The sequence below is a fragment of the Vicugna pacos genome, chromosome 13, assembly GCF_048564905.1.
Source record: "Vicugna pacos chromosome 13, VicPac4, whole genome shotgun sequence".
Taxonomy (NCBI): Eukaryota; Metazoa; Chordata; class Mammalia; order Artiodactyla; family Camelidae; genus Vicugna; species Vicugna pacos.
In genome coordinates this window covers 47,181,578-47,201,860 of record NC_132999.1, presented here as the reverse complement: position 1 = coordinate 47,201,860, position 20,283 = coordinate 47,181,578, and the positions used below count along the sequence as shown (strand labels likewise).

General features: G+C 45.7%; 1 protein-coding gene across 4 annotated transcripts in view; it reads left to right on the top strand.

Annotated features, from left to right (window-relative positions):
* Positions 1-20,283, top strand: part of PTPRU (protein tyrosine phosphatase receptor type U) — a 78,641-nt gene that overhangs the window by 21,285 nt on the left and 37,073 nt on the right. For all 4 annotated transcript variants that reach the window (XM_072974930.1, XM_072974929.1, XM_072974928.1 and 1 more), the window contains exons 8-14: positions 10,169-10,477; positions 14,577-14,686; positions 15,029-15,230; positions 15,517-15,619; positions 18,074-18,347; positions 19,115-19,151; positions 19,864-20,002. In XM_072974930.1, coding sequence (XP_072831031.1) covers positions 10,169-10,477; positions 14,577-14,686; positions 15,029-15,230; positions 15,517-15,619; positions 18,074-18,347; positions 19,115-19,151; positions 19,864-20,002 — 1,174 coding nt within the window. The remainder of the gene's footprint in view (positions 1-10,168; positions 10,478-14,576; positions 14,687-15,028; positions 15,231-15,516; positions 15,620-18,073; positions 18,348-19,114; positions 19,152-19,863; positions 20,003-20,283) is intronic.

Sequence of the window (20,283 nt, the reverse complement as noted above, 5' to 3'; positions counted from 1 at the left end):
GTGGCCTGGATCTGTGCTTCTAAAACTTTCTAAAACATTGTGATTTCCCCTCATTCCCTGTTATGGTAAAGAAAATAATGACGGTTAACACTTTACTTTGTGATTGACACTTATAGCGCGCGCGCGCACACACACACACACACACACACACACACACACACTTACTGATTCAAAACGTAGAACAACACCATGGCCTAGTTATTCTTGTCAGACCCATTTTACAGATGAGGTGACTGAGGTACAGAGATGTTAAGTGACTGGCTGAAAGTCACACAGCTAGTAAGTAACAGAGCAGTAAGGGATTGGAACCCTTGACTGGCTGGCTCTAGAATCAGTATTTTTATTTCCATATAATAAACAAACAACTAAATACCATAAAATAAAAGTGTGTTATTATAGTCTAGCTGGATTTTCTTGGGCATTTGAGCCTGAGGTCTGCTTTCCCTTGTTTAAAAGGATAAAGCAGCTGTTAGGAGCAATGGCACACCTGCAGCAGGGGAGACTCCTTGTTTGTTTGTTTAATCAGAAGAGAAATTGAGAACAGAGTAATTTTCTTACTCTGTGATTTCAGTGGATTGTTGTTGTTGTTGAATTTTTATTGATATAAAAGATTCATATGCAGTTGTAAGAAAAAATACAGAGAAATTTCCTTATACACTTTACCTGGTTTCCTGCAATGGTAACATTTTCCAAAACTGTGGCATACTACCACACTCAAGATACTGACATTGATACAATCCACATTCAGACTTCCTTAGTTTCACTTGTCCTCATTTGACTGTGTGTCTGTGTATTTAGTTCTATATAGTTTATCACATGTGTCGCTTTGTGTATTTACCACCATGGTTAAGATACTGAACTGTTTGGTCAACCTAAGGATCCTTCCTGTTGCTGTTTTATATCCACATTCATTTCTGTCCCTTCCTCCACCATCAACCCCTGGTAACCACTAATCTGTCCTTCATTTCTAAAATTTTGTCATTTCAAAAATGTTATATAAATAATGAAATCATACAATATATAACCTTTTGGAATTGGCTTTTTAATCTGGTCGCAGCTTTATAGAGGTATAATTTACATCTCATTCAGTTCACTCATTAGAGTATATAATTCAGTGGTTTTTAGTATATCCACAGAGTTGTGCAGCCATCACCATGATCAATTTTAGAACATTTTCATTACCCCACAAGGAAACTTTGTCTCCTTTAGCAGTCCACCCCCTCCTCATTTCCCCTTAACACCCCCATCCCTAGGTAGCCACTAATTTACTTTTTGTATCTCTATAGATTTGCCTCTTTGTGGACATTTCATATAAATGGAATCAAATAATACATGGTCTTTTGTGACTGGCTTCATCCACTTAGCATAATCTTTCAAGGTTTATCCATGTTGTGGTATGCATTAGTACTTTATTCCTTTTTTATTGCCAAATAATATTCTATTGTGTAGACATACCATAATTTATTCATTCATCCATCAGTTGATAGATATTTGGGTTGTTTATCCTTTTTGGTTATTATAAACAGTATTGATGTGAATATTAAGGTGCAAGTTTTTGTGTGGACATATGTTTTCATTTCTCCTGGGTATATAGCATATATATCATGTAGTAAGTATGTTCAACCATTTGAGGAACTGCTGGATTGTTTCTCAAAGCAGCCATACAACTTTACATCCTCATCAACAGTGTATGGGGGTTCCAATTTCTCTACATTTTCACCAATATTTGTTATCGTGTCTTCTGATTATAACCTTCCTAATGGGAATGAAGTGGTGTCTCATTGTGGGTTTTTGTTGTTGAGACAATGAATAGTGACTTTATTTGGAAAGTCAGCAGACTGAGAAGATGGTGGACTAATGTCCTAGAGAACCATCTTGCCTGAGTTAGAATTCATGCTTCTTTTACTCTAAAAGAAGAGGGAGTAAAGTCAAACATTTCCTGGTCTCATTGTGGTTTTGATTTGCATTTCCCTGATGGTTAATGATATTGAACATTTTTTCATGTGCTTCTTAGCCATTTGTATGTCTTCTCTGTAGAAATGTCAAGTCAGATCTTTTATTCATTTTTGAGTTGGGTTTTTATCTTTTTGTTATTGAGTTGTAAAAGTTTTTTATATATTCTGGATACTAGACCCTTATCAGATGTATGTGCAAATATTTTCTGTCATTCTTTGGATTGTCTTTTAATTTTCTTGATGGTGTCCTTTGAAGCACAAAGGTTTCTAATTTTTTTTATTTTTACTTTTTTATTGAAGTATAGTCAGTTTACAATGTTGTGTCAATTTCTGGTGTATAGCACAGTGCTTCAGTCTTACATGAATATACATATATTCATTTTCATATTCTTTTTTTCCATAAGCTACTACAAGATACCAAAAATAGTTCCCTGTGCTATACAGTATAAACTTGTTTATCTATTTTATATATACTAGTCAGTATCTGCAAGTCTCGAACTCCCAATTTATCCCTTCCCACTCCCTTCTCCCCTGGTAACCATAAGTTTATTTTCTATGTCTGTGAGTCTGTTTCTGTTTTATAAATAAGTTCATTTGTCTTTTTTTTTTTTTAGATTCCACATATAAATGATATCATATGGTATTTTTCTTTCTCTTTCTGTCTTACTTCACTTAGAATGACATTCTCCAGGGCCATCCATGTTGCAGCAAATGGCATTCTTTTATTATTTTTTATGGCTGAGTAGTAAAGGTTTTTAATTTTGATGAAGCATGATTTATCTCTTTTTTTCTTCTGTTGTTTGTGCTTTCAGTATCATATCCAAAAAACATTGCCTAATCCAAAATCATGAAGATTTACCCTTATTTTTTTCCCCAAGAGTTTCACAGTTTTAGCTCTTACATTTAGGTCCTTGATCCATTTTAAGTTAATTTTTGTATATGGTGTGAGGTAGGGGTCAAATCTCATTCTTTTGCTTGTGGATGTCCAGTTGTCCCAGCACCATTTATCGAAAAGATTCTTATTTTCCCATTGAATTGTCTTGACACTGAGATTGGATTTTTGCTTAGTGTAATTCCCTGGAGATTCATTCAGGGTTTCTTGTGTATATCAATAGTTAATTCCTTTTTAATGCTGAGTAGTATTCCACGGTGTGGCTATACCAGAGTTTGTTTAACCATTCTTCTGTTGAAGGATGTCTGAACTGGTCCCAGTTTTGGGCTATTACAAGTAAAGCTGCTATGAGCACTAATGTACAGGTTTTTGCATGAACATAATTTTTTATTTTTTTCTGGGATAAATGCTTGAGGGTGCAATTGATGGGTCATATGGTAACTACATATTTAGTTTGATCGGAAACTGCCAGGGGGCGGTGTTGTTTTACATTCTCACCAGCAGTATATGTCATCCAGTTTTCTGCAGCTTTGCCAGCATTTGTCCTTGTTTATTGGTGTAGTAACTATTTATTTATTTTTTAATTTTAGCCATTCTGATAGGTATGTAGTCATATCCCGTCTTGGTCTTAATTTGCATTTCTTTAATGCCTAGTGATGTTGAACACTTTTTCATATGCTATTTGCCATCTGTATATCCTCTTTGGTGAATTATTCATGTCTTTGCCTATTTTCTAATTGGATTATTCATTCTATATTGTTGAGGTTTGGGAGTTCTTTACATATTCCACATACTGGTCCTGTGTTGGGTATGTAGTTTGTAGATAGTTTCCCCCGGCTTTTAGCTTGCCTTTGTATCCTCTTCACCTAGGCTTTCACAGAGCAACCATTTTTAATTTTGATGAGGGCCAATTTATCAAAATTTCCTTTTATGAATTGTACTTTCGTTGTCAAATTTGAGAACTCCTTGACTTGCGTTAGATCCCAAAAATTTTCTCTCTTTTTTTTTTTTTGGTAAAGTGTTATAGTTTTACATTTTACATTTAAGTCCATGATCCATTTTGAGTTAATTTTTGGGTAAGTTACAAGATGTAGGTAGAGGTTTATTTATTTATTTTGGCAGTCAATATTCTTAAATGTTTAAAAAAACCAATCTGGGAATCATCTAAAATACAGTTTAATGCCTCATTTGGAGAGACCCTGGGTTGGTAGGTAGTCTAGTGGAAATTACTTTCTTGCTGAGGGATCTGAGTCGGGTTACTTAACCTCTCTGAGCTTTAGTCATCTTGTTTTTTAAAATGAGAATAATAATAATAATCTTCACCCTACAGAGTAATTGTGAAGATTCATTCAACAAATGTTTATTGAGTACCTATTATGTGTCAGGTACTATTTAGTTGCTGGGGATATAAGGCTGTGACCAAGACAGACCAAGACCGCTAGTGTGTGAGATTCTCAGGATGGAACTCCTATTCTAGTGGGAGGAGACAGTAAACAAATGAAATACATAGTTTGTCAGATGATGGTCAGGGCTGTGAAGAATAAAGCAGGAAAGGGTTGGGATATGGGGGGTAGAATGATTGTTATTTTGAAAAGGCTCAGGGACCGTCTTACTGAGAAGGTGACATTTGAGCAGAGACCTGAAGGAGGTGATAGATGGAGCCAGGCAGGAAGCTGGAGGAATTGCTGGGGGAGTGGGCGTTCCAGGCAGACCAAACTGCAAGCTCAAAGGCCTGGAGGCTGCAGCGTGCTTGGCCTGTGTGAGGAGCAGCATGGAGACCGGTATAACTGTGGTCTAGTGACTGTGGGGGAGCTGGCAGGAGAGGAGGTCAAAGTCACGCTGGGGATGTGGGACTTGGAGCCATTTTACGCTGAGTGGGCTGGGGCGCCCTTATGGGTTTGAAGAGATGAGTGACATTGCTTACGATGTTTCAAAGGATCACATTTGGGTTCTTTTGTGGAGAATAGATTCTAGGAGGGCAAGAGGGCCAGAGGAGAGACCAGTGAGGAGGCTACTGCCACAGTTCAACTGGGAGGTGGTGGAGGCTGGGAGCTGGGAGGAAGTGGTGGCGATGGTGAAAAGTGGTTAGATTTCAGGTTTATTTTGAAGGTAGAGCTAACTGCTTTTGCTGATGGATTGGATATGCAGTGAGAGAGGGAGATAGAAGTCAAGGATGGCTCCAAGGTGTTTTGCTTGAGCAGCTGGAAGGAGGGAGTTATCATTTACTGCGAGGGAGCAGACTGTGGTAGGAGCAGGTGTAATGGGGTGTTGTAGATCAGGAGTTCTGTGTTGGAAGTGCTGACTTTGAGATGCCTATTAGACGTTCAAGTGGAGACATCCATCAGGCAGATGGATTTACGAGTGTGGAGTTCAGGGAAGAGGTTCGGGCTGCAGATATAAATTTGGGAGTTGTCAGTATAGACATGGTGTAGATGGTATTTAAAGTCATGAGACTAGATGAGATCTTTTATGCTGGTGGTTCTCAACTGGTGGGATGATTTTGTCTCCCAGGAGACATCTGCAGTGTCTGGAGATGTATTGGTTGTCACAACTTCGGGCAGGGTGCTAATGGCATCTAAGGAGTAGAGGAAGCCAGAGAAGCTGGTAAACATCCTACAATGTATAAACAGCCTCCTCAACAAGGAATTATCTAGTCCAAAATGCCAATAATACTGAGGCTGAGAACCTGTGATTTAGTCCTTAGATTTTAGGGAATACGTTTAGACGGAAAAGACAAGTTGTGACGCATGAACCTGGGCCACTCCAATATTTTGGGTTAAATGCAGGTAATTGCATGTAAATGCATTAAATGCACGTGAGGCATAGTGCTTAACACACAGTAAGCACTCTGTAAATGACAACTATCATTGTGATGGTGTTTTTAACTCTTCAAAGCCTGTTCTGGTCAGGTACTTAGAGTAAAAGAAACCAGAGCCAGGGGGTCCACAGAGAATCTCTGTTCCACTTCCCTTAGTGCCCAGATGGGGGCACTGAAACCCAGAGAGGGGCAGGCACTTGCCTGTGATTATACAATGGGTTAAGAACCCAGGACTTCATGGTACCAGCGGTTGATTGTTCCCATTTTACAGATAAGTAAACTGAGATTTAGAGATTTAGTCACTTGTCCAAATCTACAAAGTGAGTCCATAGCAGAGTCAGAATCAAAGCTTGAACATCCTGATTTCTAATCTAGGGTTTGAAACCACCACCACCACCACCACCAGGAACAGCAGCACAGCTGCCCTCATGGGCTGAGTGCCCGCTTTGTGCCAGGCACTGCTGAGCACTTTACCTAGGCTGGCCAGGACGGAAGCTGCGGCAGGGACCAGACAGACGGGATCCAGACAACTCGCTCTGCCCCTCTTAATTCCATGCTTCTCTTCATTGGCATCACCACCCTCTCCTTGCTTAGTGCCTTGGCCTGTGGTTGTTTTGCTGTTGGCCAGCTGTGTTGTCATCTCCTCTGGCCCCAAGAAACTCCCCTGCTACAATATTATTTACTGTAAAAACAACAATACAACGTCAGAAGAAGGCATTCAAAAAAAAAAATCACCCTCAAGCTCATCATCCCAGCCCAACAGCTGTTTTAGTTTTTCCTGCCTTCCTCAAATCCCTGCCCATATGCCTACAGGACACATTTCACACCCTTGTCATCAGATGTAGAAAGCATTCTGTATTGTGCTTCCTTTGCTTGATGTCATTACATATGTTATGTTGTTTGTAATTATGTTTGTTGGCTGTAGAAGGCCACTGAGTGTCTCCATATTGCTGGACTATTTGTCTCTAGATTCCTGTTATTGTAAATAATACTCTATTGAAAAACTTAGTGCTTACCATGTTTTATTTCCTCTGTGAGTTATTTCTTTAGGATAAAGACTCAGGGGTGGTTTAAGAAAGGGCTTTGACAGATACTGCTTTAAAAAATGGTTGCGGTAATTTATACTGCTACTGAAAAGCGTGCTGCTGTATATGAGGGTGAATCTCACCCTTAGCACACACATATTAGTTCATTAATTAATAACTATAGGTTAGACTCACATCATCTCATGTAACTCCACACTTGCTTTTCAAATTAGGTGTTATTACAGCTTCAGTTTTTAGTCAAGGAACCTGATGTCTAAAGGCGGGGTTAAGTCACTTGCCTGAAATCACAGAACTAATGAGAGGTGGAGGTAGGATTTGAACTCTGGTGCATCCCATCCCCTCCACTCCAGAGCCCCCTCCTCAAGAAACGATTGTTTCAGGGTTGTTGATTCCTCCCTTAGCATGATTAAAATCAACACCTTTTGGTCTAATTTGACAGATGTTAACTGTTAGCCTTCTTGTTTTAATGTGCATTTTGACCTTTGACCTCCGAGAGGCCTACAGCCCTATGGAATTTAGAGGGAGAGGGCTTTGAGGTCCCCGAGTTCTGTTTTGCCAGTGTGTGCTGGCAGCTGAAGAGAGTGTGTCTGGGTGCCAGATGGTTTTTGGAAACACAGAGAGACTCATGAATTCACACCCCTCAATCAACATATCAGCCTGTAGTCAACAAACTATTTGAGTCCCTGGATCTGCCCAGATTTGTTCAGGGTGGGGAGAGAAGAGGAAAATGAGCTTTCTTTTCAAAGACCCCTCCGCCTAGCGGGGTGGACGGGGGCTCACACAGCTGTTGGAGAATGAGGTACCCAAGCACGAGGGCGGAAGTTTCATCCTCCAAGTTACAGGTTGCTATTTTGTGCCCTGCAAAGTGGTTTTAAAAATCCTGAGTAGGTTGCCAGCATTTAAAAATCTGGAGATTTCACACTAAAATCTGAATTTCTGGCTTCTCTTAAAAAATGGGAGAATCTGGCAACTCTCACCCTGTCGTCCTGCATGACGGCATCGCCTGGAGCTGAGTGGCGGCTGCCCCTTTTGGATGGGACACTTACTGTCTTGTTTGTCATGGTCCCAGCCCAGCCTGTGTCACCAGTTTACATTTAACTTTTTGTGCCCTTCTCTAAATGCTGCAGGAGGGTGAGGAAGAAATGTGCTTGGGCCAAACCTGGAAGGATGGACCAGAACGTGGGGCATGTGTTTCTGGGGGTGGGGATTTGTGAGCAGAGCTACAGTGAACAAAGATCTGCTCTCATTAGTGCAAATAAAGCCCTGGTACTTGGGCTTCCGCAGACACTTTGGGACAGTTCACATGGGGCGGCCAGGACCAGAGCCAGAGAGTCAGGGAATAAAGCGAGGACCTTTGAGCAAAATGACTGAGAGAGTACACACAGAATCTGCCTGCTCCTCTCCAAACACTTAAGAATGATGGGTTAAAACAAAACTACATTGCGGGGCGGAGTGGGTAGATATAGCTCAGTAGTAGAGCGCGTGCTTAGCATGCACAAGGCCCTGGGTTCAGTCCCCAGTACCTCCATTAAAAAAAAAAAAAGAAACATACAAAGAAAAACATTAGGAAAACCTCTGTGGGCCAGGAATGGGAGAGAAAACATACGTGTGGTTAGTGGGCTTGCAGCCAGCAGCCCTCAGGTTGCAGTGAGCAGGGAGCCAGCCCTTCAGTGTTTTTGTTGGGTGGGGATTGGGTCTGCTTCATTGGTGGGGAGAAGGGAGGCAGACTCTGTAAGAAGTCGAGAGGTGGGCCTTGCTCCTTGCAGGTACTAACATGTCTCTTTGGTGGTCTGATATATGACTGGAGACTGCTGCTTGCCTATGGTCCAGGGAATGAAAAAGCTCCCAGGTAGAAACAAAAACTTGCATTGTGACCTCCTTGGGGCCAGCATCTAAAGCTGTGCTACCGATGCACTCCCAAGTAAAGAGCGGCCTGATGTTTCTCTTTGCATCTTCTTTGTAAAGACCATCCTGGGCAAATTAATCATACAAAAATGATAATAATGTCATACTTAATCATCTTAAGAGGCCAAGTAGCAGTACTTTCTCTCCTGTTCATTAAGGTGCACCTGGAACTCCTCTAACTGGGGACGCTCTGTAGGTGTCGCAGAACCGGAGGGTAATGAAACTGTATTTCACAGAGTCAGGGTGCAAGAGGGAAAAGGATCATGAGTAATCTCGGCTTCTTCCAGCATTTTGCAGATGAGGAAATTGAGGCCCAGGGATTTGCTTAGGATCACACAGCTGGTCAGTGCAGATGTAGGACTAACCCAAGCCCCTGGGCTCCATCCAGGCTTTGTTTCAGAAGCTTCGATTTCTTTACATATAAAATGGGGATAACTTTCTGGTCCTATGGAGTCATCAAGAGGCTGTAAAGCACAGTAATATGCACCACCTGTGTGCTGGGGTAGCTGTCTCTCCTGAGGCAGTAGCACGATTTACTGTTTTATCTATATTTTATTTTTTTGGACAGTGAATTTCTTATGGGATTCACTGGGTAGTGGTGCTTGAGTGTGGATTCTGAAGCCAGCCTGTCCAGGTTTGGCTCCCAGCTTCACCACTTTCTATCTGTGTGACTGTGGGCAACTTAATCGCTCCTCTGTGCCTCCATTTCTATATCCATATGACAGGGCTAATAATAGCACCTGTCTGTTGGATTACAGAGAGGATTAAATGAGATAAAGGATTTTAAAGCTTCTAGAATAATGCCTGGCACAAGGCCCTGAATACATGTTAACAGCCATTATCAACATCATCATCATGTAACAGATTGTATTTCCCTTTTTGCTTTGGCAGCCAGGGAACTTACCACCTAATTTGAACCTTACCTTTAGCTCCACATAGGACCTAATGGCATGCATTTCTATTCTCCTAACATTCTCTGCCATTATTTCACTATTTTGCTCTCATTTACCCCATCATACTGATTTCTATATATTATTGTTTCATATATGTTACTGTAAGCTGTTTTAGAACAAGTTTGGAATTAATAAATCAAGAAGAATACAGCGGTTGGTTGATTCAAACTGTCTTGATGTTCTCCAGGAGGACCTTGATACAGGAGGTGAACTATATTATTAAAAAAATTCTAGCTAATATTCTTGAGGGCCTTTTGAGTATTAGACATTGTTGCACATGCTTTGCATGCATTACCTTAAAACTCACAGCCATCCTATGAGATAGGGCCTATTATCCCATTTTGCGGTTGAGAAAACTAAGGCTCAGAGAGGTAAAGTGGCTTAGCCAGTGGTTGCCAGCTACAAGCAGCAGAGTCAGGTTTCAGACATGGTCCTGCCTGACTCCAAATACACTTTTATTCCCTGTTCACTGTTCTAAGAGGCCCCTTGGGCTCTTGGGGGCAAAGGAGGGTTGATTTCAGTCAGTTGACTGATGTTTTCTCTCCCATCCTTCTCCTCCTATTTCCTCTAATTTTCTCTCTGCTTCCTGGTTTCCCCAGAGCCCATGAGGGCCCCCAAAGGCCTGGCTTTTGCTGAGATCCAGGCGCGCCAGCTGACCCTGCAGTGGGAACCGCTGGGCTACAATGTGACGCGTTGCCACACCTACACCGTGTCCCTGTGCTACCACTACACCCTGGGCAGCAGCCACAACCAGACTGTCCGGGAGTGCGTGAAGATGGAGCGAGGTGTCAGCCGCTACACCATCAAGAACCTACTGCCTTACCGGAACGTCCACGTGCGGCTCGTCCTCACTAACCCCGAGGGGCGCAAGGAGGGCAAGGAGGTTACCTTCCAGACGGACGAGGACGGTAAGAGTCCCCTCTAATCCCCAGTGCCCTCAGGGCCTCCCACAGACACTACATAAAGTTTCTATGGGACATTTTTTTGCTTAGGATTAAACCAACTGTGTAACAATAAAGTAATGATACTAGTATTTATTCTCTGGAAGACCTTGGTTTGGATTGGTAAAATTTCTTCCTTAAATGTTTGGGAGCATTTAACAGTGAAGCCATTTGGGCCTGGAATTTTCTTTGTGGCAGAGTTTTTGAATAACAGTTTTAATTTTTAAAATAGATACTGGAAAATTCAGATTTTCTATTCTTGTATCAGTTTTGATGTATTGCATTTTTAAGAGATTTAAGAGATTAAATTGTCAAATTTCTTGACATAAAGTTGGTTATAATATTCTCTTATTATATCTAACATCTGTAGGATCTATAGTGCTAACCCCTTTTTCATTCCTGATATGGGTAATTTGTGTCTTCTCTCTGTTTTCATGTTCATTCTTGGTAGGGGTGTATAAATTTTATTAGTCTTTCCAAAGAGCCAACTTTTGGCCTCGTTTATTTTCTTTATTGTGTATTTATTTTCTATTCTTTATTTCTTTTTAAAAAAATTCTTTGGATTTGATCAGCAGTTTGCTTAGCTTTTTGAGATGGAAGCTTATTAGATCATTGCTTTTGAGCCTTTCTTCATTGCTAATAGATACATTTGAAAGCTATAAATTTCCCTCTAAGCCCTGCTTTACCTGTATCCCACAGATTTTGCTATATCCTATCTTCAGTATCATTCAGTTTAAGACATTTTCTAGTTTCTGTTATGCTTTCTTCTTTGACCCAAGAGTTGTTTAGAATTACTTTATTTGATTTCTAAGCAATTGGGATTTTTCTAATTACCATTTTGTTATTGATTTCTAGCTACTTCTCACTGTGGTCAGTAGTCTTTTGAAATTTGATCCTTGCTTTATGGCCTAGCATTGGTTAAATTTTGGTTAATGTTCCATATCTACTTGAAAAAAATATACATTCTGTCATTATGGGGTGCACTGTTCTACTTATGTAAAGCTAATATTCATTATGCACTTACTGCATGTCAAGCATTATTCTGAACGCTTTTCATATATTAATGCATATAATCCTCATGACAACCCCATGTGGTTATTTACTATTACTATTCCCATTTTACAGGTGAAGTCACATAGCATAGGTGGGTGGCAGAGCTGGGTTTCAAACCTGGCCATCTGTTTGAGAGTTGTTCTTTTTAACAGCTACATTCTAATGCTAGCACAGGTCCAAAGCCTTCCCCCAGATGGCTGTAAATCCCCAGGTATCCTTAAGCTCCGTGGTTAATAGTTTTTTGTTTTTTGTTTTTGCTTCTCCATATGTGCAATATTCTGTCCTGGATAGCAGTGGCTCAGACACAAAATTCAACTCCTTCCTTGATTTCCAGAAAACCCCACTCATCTGAGGGAGCGTGTATGCCCTATGCCCTGCACTGATGCACTGAGGATTTGCTGGGGGTGGGAGTGAGGACCGGAGGGGTTTACCCTGAATCATTGCAAATGGAGGCAAGGAAAAACTTAACTTTCTTTCTTCTACCCATCTTAGATTTATACAGATTCCCTATGAATTAGATTGAGAAAAGACAGATTTGCAAGAGAAAAACAGGAGTTCATTTTTATTTATTTTATTTAAAAAAATTTAAAATAGAAGTAGAGTTGATTTACAATATTGTGTTAATTTCAGGTATACAGCAGAGTGATTCAGATAATTCAGATAATAATTTTTGAAGATTATTTTCCATTATAGGAAACAGGAGTTTATTTATTTTTTTAATTTTTAATTTTTAAAATTGTATTTTTTTGGGGGGGGAAATCATTAGGTTTACTTATTTATTTATTTTTAGAAGAGGTATTCGGGGTTGAACCCAGGACCTTGTGTATGCTAAGCATGCGCTCTACCGCTTGAGCTATGCCCTGTTATAGGAAACAAGTCTATTAACATGTGCATTGCACATACACAGGGGAGTACTCAGTAATGAGTAACTCAGAGGGGTGGTTAGAGCTTGGGCTTCTATAGCGTCTTAACAAAAGAACAATGAATTTTTAAAGAAGTGACAAGACAAAGGAAAAAGACTTTGAGCTTCTAGGGGTAGCAAATTAGGGGAAGTCAAATGTATGGGGAAACTAATGGTAGTTAGTAAAGTTTGTTATATGGATTCCTCTGGGCTAATGAGGGTCTAGAGTTGTCTCAGTGATTAACTTCTGTCCTTCCTGGTCAAGAGGGGAGGCGGGCATCTTTACAAACTTATGTCCTACTTTTAGGCAAGTAAAGGGAGGGCAGAGAAATTTTTTCTTGTGTATGCTCCTACATTGCCTTCTCAGTTCAGCTCAAAATAATACTTACACCAAGTGGCATATTTTGGGGTGGCGTATTCTGCTACCCTTCACAAGGAACCTCAAGTTGAACCTCAGACCACTCCATTCTTAAAATCTGTTGGTTTTCCCCTCTCCCACCGCGGGGTATGTTGTTGTGGCCGCTTCACCCCACCCCTACACCCCTCGCCCTGGCCAGGCGCCATTTGGGCCAATTGGCTTTCTTTCTTCCTTCTCTGTCCCTCTTTTCTCCCCCTTGCTCCAATGACTGCTTATTATTTAGCATTTTTTTTACTTTTCACCTAAGTCTTAGTATAATATGGGAAGGGTGCTTATCTTAAGTGGTCAGCTCAGTGCAGTCTCACAGACTGCACATGTCAGGATAACCCACCCCCAGACCAAGAAAAAGCATCTCCAGCAGCTCAGAAGCCCTCCTTAATGCGGCCTCCCACTCACAAACCCCCAAGGATAACCATTATCCTGACCTGCAATGCCATAGATTAATTTCTGCTTCGTTTTGAAATGTTACATCAGTGGAGTCATACAGTGTGTATTCTTTTTATGACTGGTTTCTGTCTCTCAGCTTTATGCTTGAGAAATTCAGCCTGTTGTGTGTACAGTTCTAGAGAATTCATTCTCATTGTGGAATATACCATATTTATTTATCCTGTTGAATGTTGTTGGGCATTTGGGCTATTTCTAGTTTTCAATTATTTCAAATTGTGCTGCAACAAAATCCTTGTAGATTCCTTTTTGTTGTTGTTGGTAGATACACACATTTCTCCTGCTTTTATGCCTAGAAGCCGAGCCGCTGGGTTACAGGATATGTACTCATGATAAGTAGATGTACCCAGTTTTCTCAAGTGGTTGTGTCAGTCCACACTCGCACTGGCAGTGTGTGAATATCTTGGTTGCTCTGCATCCTCGGCAACACTTGGAATTGTCTTTGTCATTTTATCATTTTGGTGGCTGGATAGTGGTGTCGCCTTGTTAACTGTTCATTTTGACACCAGGCACTTGAGCTGTCATTGATTGTTATCTTGGTTTCTGCTTTCCCCTGCCTTACAAGTTCAGCTTCCCCACAACGGTTTATCAAGGTGTTTTCCCAAATGAAGATGATTCTTTTCCCAGAAGAAATTCCTCGAGCCTGCTATTAAGATGATATTTTAAAACAAAAGCCAAACCAAGCCAAACCAAACCATACATGAGAAGGTTTCTGCTGAAATGTTAACAGCATTTATCTCTGGGTGATGGAATTATAGGTGCCATTAATTTTCTTTATGCTTCTTTTGATTTTCTACATTGAACATATTGTTTGTGTAATTAGTAATTTTTAGACAAGAAAACATCTCCACCCATAATCCTGCCACCCTAATGCAGTTGTTTTCATTTTTCTGGCAAATGTCTGTATTTTCTGAAAACCACTTAACTGGAACAAAATAGGAGCAATCATTCTTCTGTGCTGAACGCAACCTGCACAGCGATGAAAATGCCAGCTGCCCTTTTCGAGGACTCAGGAGTAGGCTGAACCATATGAGAGTGCTGATATTAGCCTCGGGGCCTGATGTACATCACATCCTTTAATTCTGATGAGGGAGGGGTTATTATCCCATTTCACAGATGAAGAAGCCAAGGCTCAGAGAGGCTGAGTAGTCCAAGTATACCAGCTAGGAAGTAGCAAAGCTGGAATTTGGACCCAGGTATCTGGTTCCAAAGCTTGCTTTCCCCTGCCCTGTGTCGCCTTTCCCTCGCAGTGCCTGGCGGGATTGCGGCTGAGTCCCTGACATTCACTCCACTGGAGGACATGATCTTCCTCAAGTGGGAGGAGCCCCAGGAACCCAATGGCCTCATCACTCAGTATGAGGTAGTTTTGGGCCCTATTACGACTGGGGCCCTTGGAGGAAGGTGGGGCCACAGGTTGGAGAGGGAGGCACATGGGGTGAGGGGACAGAGGTGATCACTGGGATTCCTTCATCTGTGACCAGGTCCTTGCCCTGTGGGTTACGGCAATGGGGCCCTGAAGGAAGAAGGGAGAGGTGAAGGTGCCCAGAGGCCTGGGCTAAGGGGCATCTATCATCCCCTCAAGCCTCTCCCCTTTGCTCAACCTTAATCCTAGCTCACCTGAACCATGATGGGTGGGAGGCTGCGGGACCAGTGACGCCCTTCCCCATCTCCGTGCCCACTTGCCTACCCATCCTGTCCCCAGATCAGCTACCAGAGCATCGAGTCGTCAGACCCGGCGGTGAACGTGCCGGGCCCACGACGTACCATCTCCAAGCTCCGCAATGAGACCTACCACGTCTTCTCCAACCTGCACCCAGGCACTACCTACCTGTTCTCTGTGCGGGCCCGCACGGGCAAAGGCTTCGGCCAGGCGGCGCTCACCGAGATCACCACCAACATCTCAGGTGAGCCCCACCTGCCCTGGCCTGGCCCCTTTGGAGGAGGCCCAGAATCCCAGGGTTCCACGGGTAGGGGATGGGGCTTCCTGCAGGTGGTGATGGAGGGCTCCTGCTGAGTTAAATGTGCCATTTAGAGGTTGAGGTCAGCAGTCAGGGAAGCTCAATTCAGAGGAAACAAGGAGGCTAAGGCTGAAGGGAAGAGACTTGAGGATGGGCGTCAAGGAGACTAGAAGCCTGGCCTTCTTGGTCCAGTGACTAGGCTCCATGCTTATGTCCCTGTCCCCTTCCCCAGCTCCCAGCTTTGATTATGCCGACATGCCGTCGCCCCTGGGCGAGTCTGAGAACACCATCACCGTGCTGCTGAGGCCGGCGCAGGGCCGCGGTGCGCCCATCAGGTGGGGATGCCTGCATGGAGTGGTGGGAGGTCAGGGCCGAAAGGAAGAGGTTCCTTATCTGACCCAGAGCTCCCCACCCAGGCCAGCTTACCCTTATCCTCCGTCGATCTCGCACACAGAGTTCAGAGTGTCAGGAGGACGATGTTCTGTGATCATGGGCAGGCAGAAAGCCTGTAGTCACTCCCCTCTGAGGCAATGGCTGTCTCATGGTGACTGTCATGAGATCTCTGGACAGTGTCCAGCCTGGAGGACTCTCCAGAGGGCTTTCTTTCAGAGACCTTGGAGAAGTGAACTCTGGGGCCTTATTTCTTCTCAGCTTTTCCCCTGGAGTATCCCATCCAGGGAGACGTAGGAATGAGCTCTTTAGAAGGCTAGGGCAGCCGGCCAGATAGGGCCATCTCTCTGGAGTGGCCAAGAGCTTGGCTTTTCCAGTTCCTTCTCTTCAGGGAAAGCAGGGGCTGCTGATGCCATGGTGGCTGCCTCTGTTGGGGAGAAGATGCTGGAGACAAGATGATGTGTGTGTGTATGTGTGAGAGAGACGTGTGGGGTGGAGGTGTGAGAAAGCATGAGTGTGTTTGTGGAATATGTGCACATACTTGTTGTCAGCCAGACATTGTGTTAGGGACTTCACCTGCAAGAGTCGTTTTCTCCTCACAGCAGCCTGTAGGGTGGGTACTAGTACCTTTATTTTACACATCGGGAAACAGGCTCAGGGAGCCTGAATAACTTGCCCCCAAGGCCACGTAGCTAATAAGTGGTAGCACTGGGATTTGGAACCCAGGTCTGTCTGCAAAACCTGTACCTTTTCTTGAAGTCACAGAGCCTCCCTGCCCCTCTAGTCCACCCGCTCCTTCCACAAAGATTCATGCACTGGAGAGGGTGACAGCAAACATTTGGACATGGGAGGGTCCTACTAAGCCCCTCAAGAAGGTGGTGCGTTGCCCAGGTGCTCTCGACTCTCCCTCACTTCCTCACTCCTCCCTCCTGCCCTTTTCTCCCGCTTTGCCTCCTCCCCTGTATTTGTCCCTGCAAAGCTTGTCCTGGGCTGATTCCCAGACCCTCAGGGAGACCCAGGAAAAAACCGGGGCATCTCAGGAGCATTTGGTGTTCTGCAAGAGGCTCAGGGTGCTGGTGCCGCCAAATCTGGGGGGAGTTGGGAAGCTCAGTGGCACCTTCTCTTTTCCTTGTCCTCTTGAGGGATCCTGTGAGCAGGCCCAGTCAGTGTCCCTCAGGGATGATGATGGCAAGGCTGGGTGGAGGCCGGGAGCAGAACTTGAGAGAGGGGAGAGGCCTGATGGCTGTGCAAACTTGGGCATGTCCCTTCACCTCTCTGAGCTTCCCTTTCCTTAGGTGCATAACGAGGATCATCCCATATCAAGATGTGCTTTGTTCACAGCTAATGATTGTCATCCTCTGCTGGTGGGACCTGGGCCAGGGGAGGCCTGACCTCAGCCTGGGAAATGGAGGCCTGGGCTGGCTAGTGGTAGAATGAACCTGTCTGGCCCCAATCCAAGGGTGCTGGGTGATTCCCTCCCAACTTGGAAGCTCAAAAGAAACAGCTGGCGAGCAAGGAAAAGGCATTTCTGCTTTCCCAGAGTGCAGGCTGTTGGTATGAGGTGTCACATGCCAAGGCGTGACCGAGGCTGGGACTGGAAATATTTAAATTTGTCAGCATTCATTTATTCACTCTCGGCTTTGTTCCACAGAGGATTTGGAGGCGCTCACAGCAAAAGGCCATTCAGAAAAGTGATGAAAATAAATAGAAACACACAAGTCGGGATCAGGGGACACAAATTAGAGGGAATACAGACCAGGGAACACCAATCAGCCGTCAGGACTGGGAGGTGGCAGGCTCAGAGTCGCAGAGTTGGGAGGGTACTAAGATGTAGGATTAGTGTGACCTCATTTACCTGCTCAGTGACCAGCTCCCCCACTGGAGGACAGTTCTGGGAAGCCCAGATCCCCAGTTGCTCAGCACAGGGCCCATGCCTGAGTGCAGTGAACACTTTCTGAGTGAGTGAATGCATTGTGTCTAACTTGAATTTGCTGAGGCCCAGGAGGAGCCATGGGGAAGCAGGATGGAGCCTGAGGCTTGGGATTCCCAGGCCCTGGGGGACTCACTGAGGAGTCAGGGTAGAGCTTTAGGCCTTGGTACCCTTGAGCAGGTCCTCATTCTTTCGGCCTTGTTACAGTGATAACAGCTGACAGGCACTGGCTGCTTGCTGAACTTGCCTCCTTCCTCACCTCTACCTGGTAGAACGGTCCTGTAATCACTCCCATTTTACAGAGGAGGAAACCAAGGCCCAGGGAGGTTAAATGACTTGCCCAGCTAGTAAGAGGCAGCGCCGAGATGAGTCCTCACCTGGGCCTGACCCAAGCCCAAGCCCTTAGCCACCGGAGGCTGTCCCTGTCCTCCGGCCCGTGATCACTGCGCTCTCCACTCCCCATGTCCAGTGTGTACCAGGTGATTGTGGAGGAGGAGCGGCCGCGGAGACTCCGGCGGGAGCCCGGCGCTCAGGACTGCTTCCCAGTGCCGCTGACCTTTGACGCAGCGCTGGCCCGCGGCCTGGTGCACTACTTCGGGGCCGAACTGGCCGCCAGCAGCCTGCCTGAGGCCATGCCTTTCACTGTGGGTGACAACCAAACCTATCGTGGCTTCTGGAACCCACCGCTGGAGCCCAGGAAGGCCTACCTCATCTACTTCCAGGCGACGAGCCACCTGAAGGGGGTGAGGGTTCGGCTGGGATCGTGGTGGGGGCGGTTGAGGGGCAGGCTGGGGAAACCTTGGAGCAGGCTGCTGCAGAGAGCAGAGACCTCCCCAGGCCCCACCACCGTCCTGATCCCGCCCCCTAGTTGAGTCTTGAGCGCCTGTAGCTCCTCCCACCTCCCAGCCCCGCCCACCCATCTGAGACCCGCCCTCCTGAGTCTAGACCCCTTCTCTCCAGCTGCTACTACTTCCTTCCTGAGCCTCTTCCTCAGACTCTTCCCTCTCCAAGCCCCTTGTCTAGTCTCTGCCCCCTCCCAAGGCTCTGGTCTTCTATCTCAGGCTCCTCTCTCCCCAGAGGAGTCCATCTCAGGTTCCCGCTTTCACCAGACCTTGAGGCCTAGGCCCCGCCTCGTCCCTGAAGCCCTGCCCTCCTCCAGGGTCCTCCCTCCTCGGATCTCTCCTTCCCAGGCTTCCCCCTTCCGAAGCAGACCCCTAGACGTAGCCCTTCCCTCATTTCTGAGGCCCTGTCCCTCGTCCCCTGGGGTTTCTGTCCCTGTTCCTGCCCATCTCATTCCCCTTTTCTAAGGCTTTGTGTATTTTCAGGCTCCTCCCCTTCTTGGCCCCTCCCTCCCTGGCTCCCCCAGGCCCTCCTGCCAGGTAGGGTGTCTTTAGTTACAGTCTACACCAGAAAAGCCCTGACCAGGTCCAAGACACGCTGTCTGAGGGTCCCTCTGGGGAGGGTCAGGTCCGGGCTTCAGCGGTGCTGAGACCTCCGTCTGTGCTTCCAGGAGACCCGTCTGAATTGCATCCGGATCGCCAGGAAAGGTAAGTCCCCCGGGATTCAGTCCTTTGGCAGCTGGCTCTTACTTGCTGGGCTCTGGGGATGGGGACCCTGGGCACTCAGGGCTGTGGGAGCAGAGGAGGGTGATCTGGCAGGCCTGGAGTCCCTATGCCCACCTCAAGGGCTCCTTCTCCCAGACTGGGCAGTGGGGACAAACCCCTACCCTGCCATGGTCACCCAAGGGGCCTTGGCTGGTGCCTGGAGGAAGGTGAGCCATTATGGCTGGGCCACGGGAGTGGTGGGTACTGGGCGCTGGTTCTGGGGTCTGTATATGCCCTGTTTCCTGTGGTGGGGGAGAGAGGGGGACCACGTGGGCCCTGTGGTGTAGGGATTGCCCTTGCTCCCAGAGGGAAAATGTGGCTGGTTACCCATCCTGAGAGGCCCTAACCAGCCCTAGGTACATAATTCTCTCCCCTCATTGCCTCTGAAGGGCCTAGGCATCCTCCACCCCCATCCACTGAAGGGTGGGGACAATTTGACGCACATGGCAAGTAATCTCTGACACAGGAATGCGGAAGGTAGGAAGGATGGTGAGGAGGATGGATCTGGTTGGACCTGTGCTGAGATGGACCTGTGCTGAGGAGAAGGGGCAGCTGTCTTTGTGCATACATGTTTGTGCAGCTTAGACCCCTGCAGACAGGGGGAAGGCGGTCCCTGTCTCCCCTCTGACCCTTTGTCCTGCTTTGTTCTCCCCAGCTGCCTGCAAGGAAAGCAAGCAGCCTCTGGAGGTGTCCCAGAGATCGGAGGAGATGGGGCTCATCCTGGGCATCTGTGCAGGGGGTCTTGCCGTCCTCATCCTCCTCCTGGGGGCCATCATTATTATCATCCGGAAGGGGTGAGTGAGGCCGGTGCCCTGGCCCACCCGAGACTCCTGCCCGTGCGAGGCCTGGTGGGCAGAGAGGAGGCTGCGGGCTGGTAGGGCAGCCGCCTCGCGGGCATGTGGAGGGCTGCCAGCCTGGGCATCAGGCCTGTGGATGGACCCAAGCTGGGCAGTGGGAAGCCAGAGACTCTGCAAATGGAGCTCCCCCAGAGCGGCTTGGCTGGAGCCCAGGTCTGGCTGGTGCCAGGTGCCACTATCCAGAGAAGGGTGCTCAATGCCTCCTGTCAAGGAGCCCT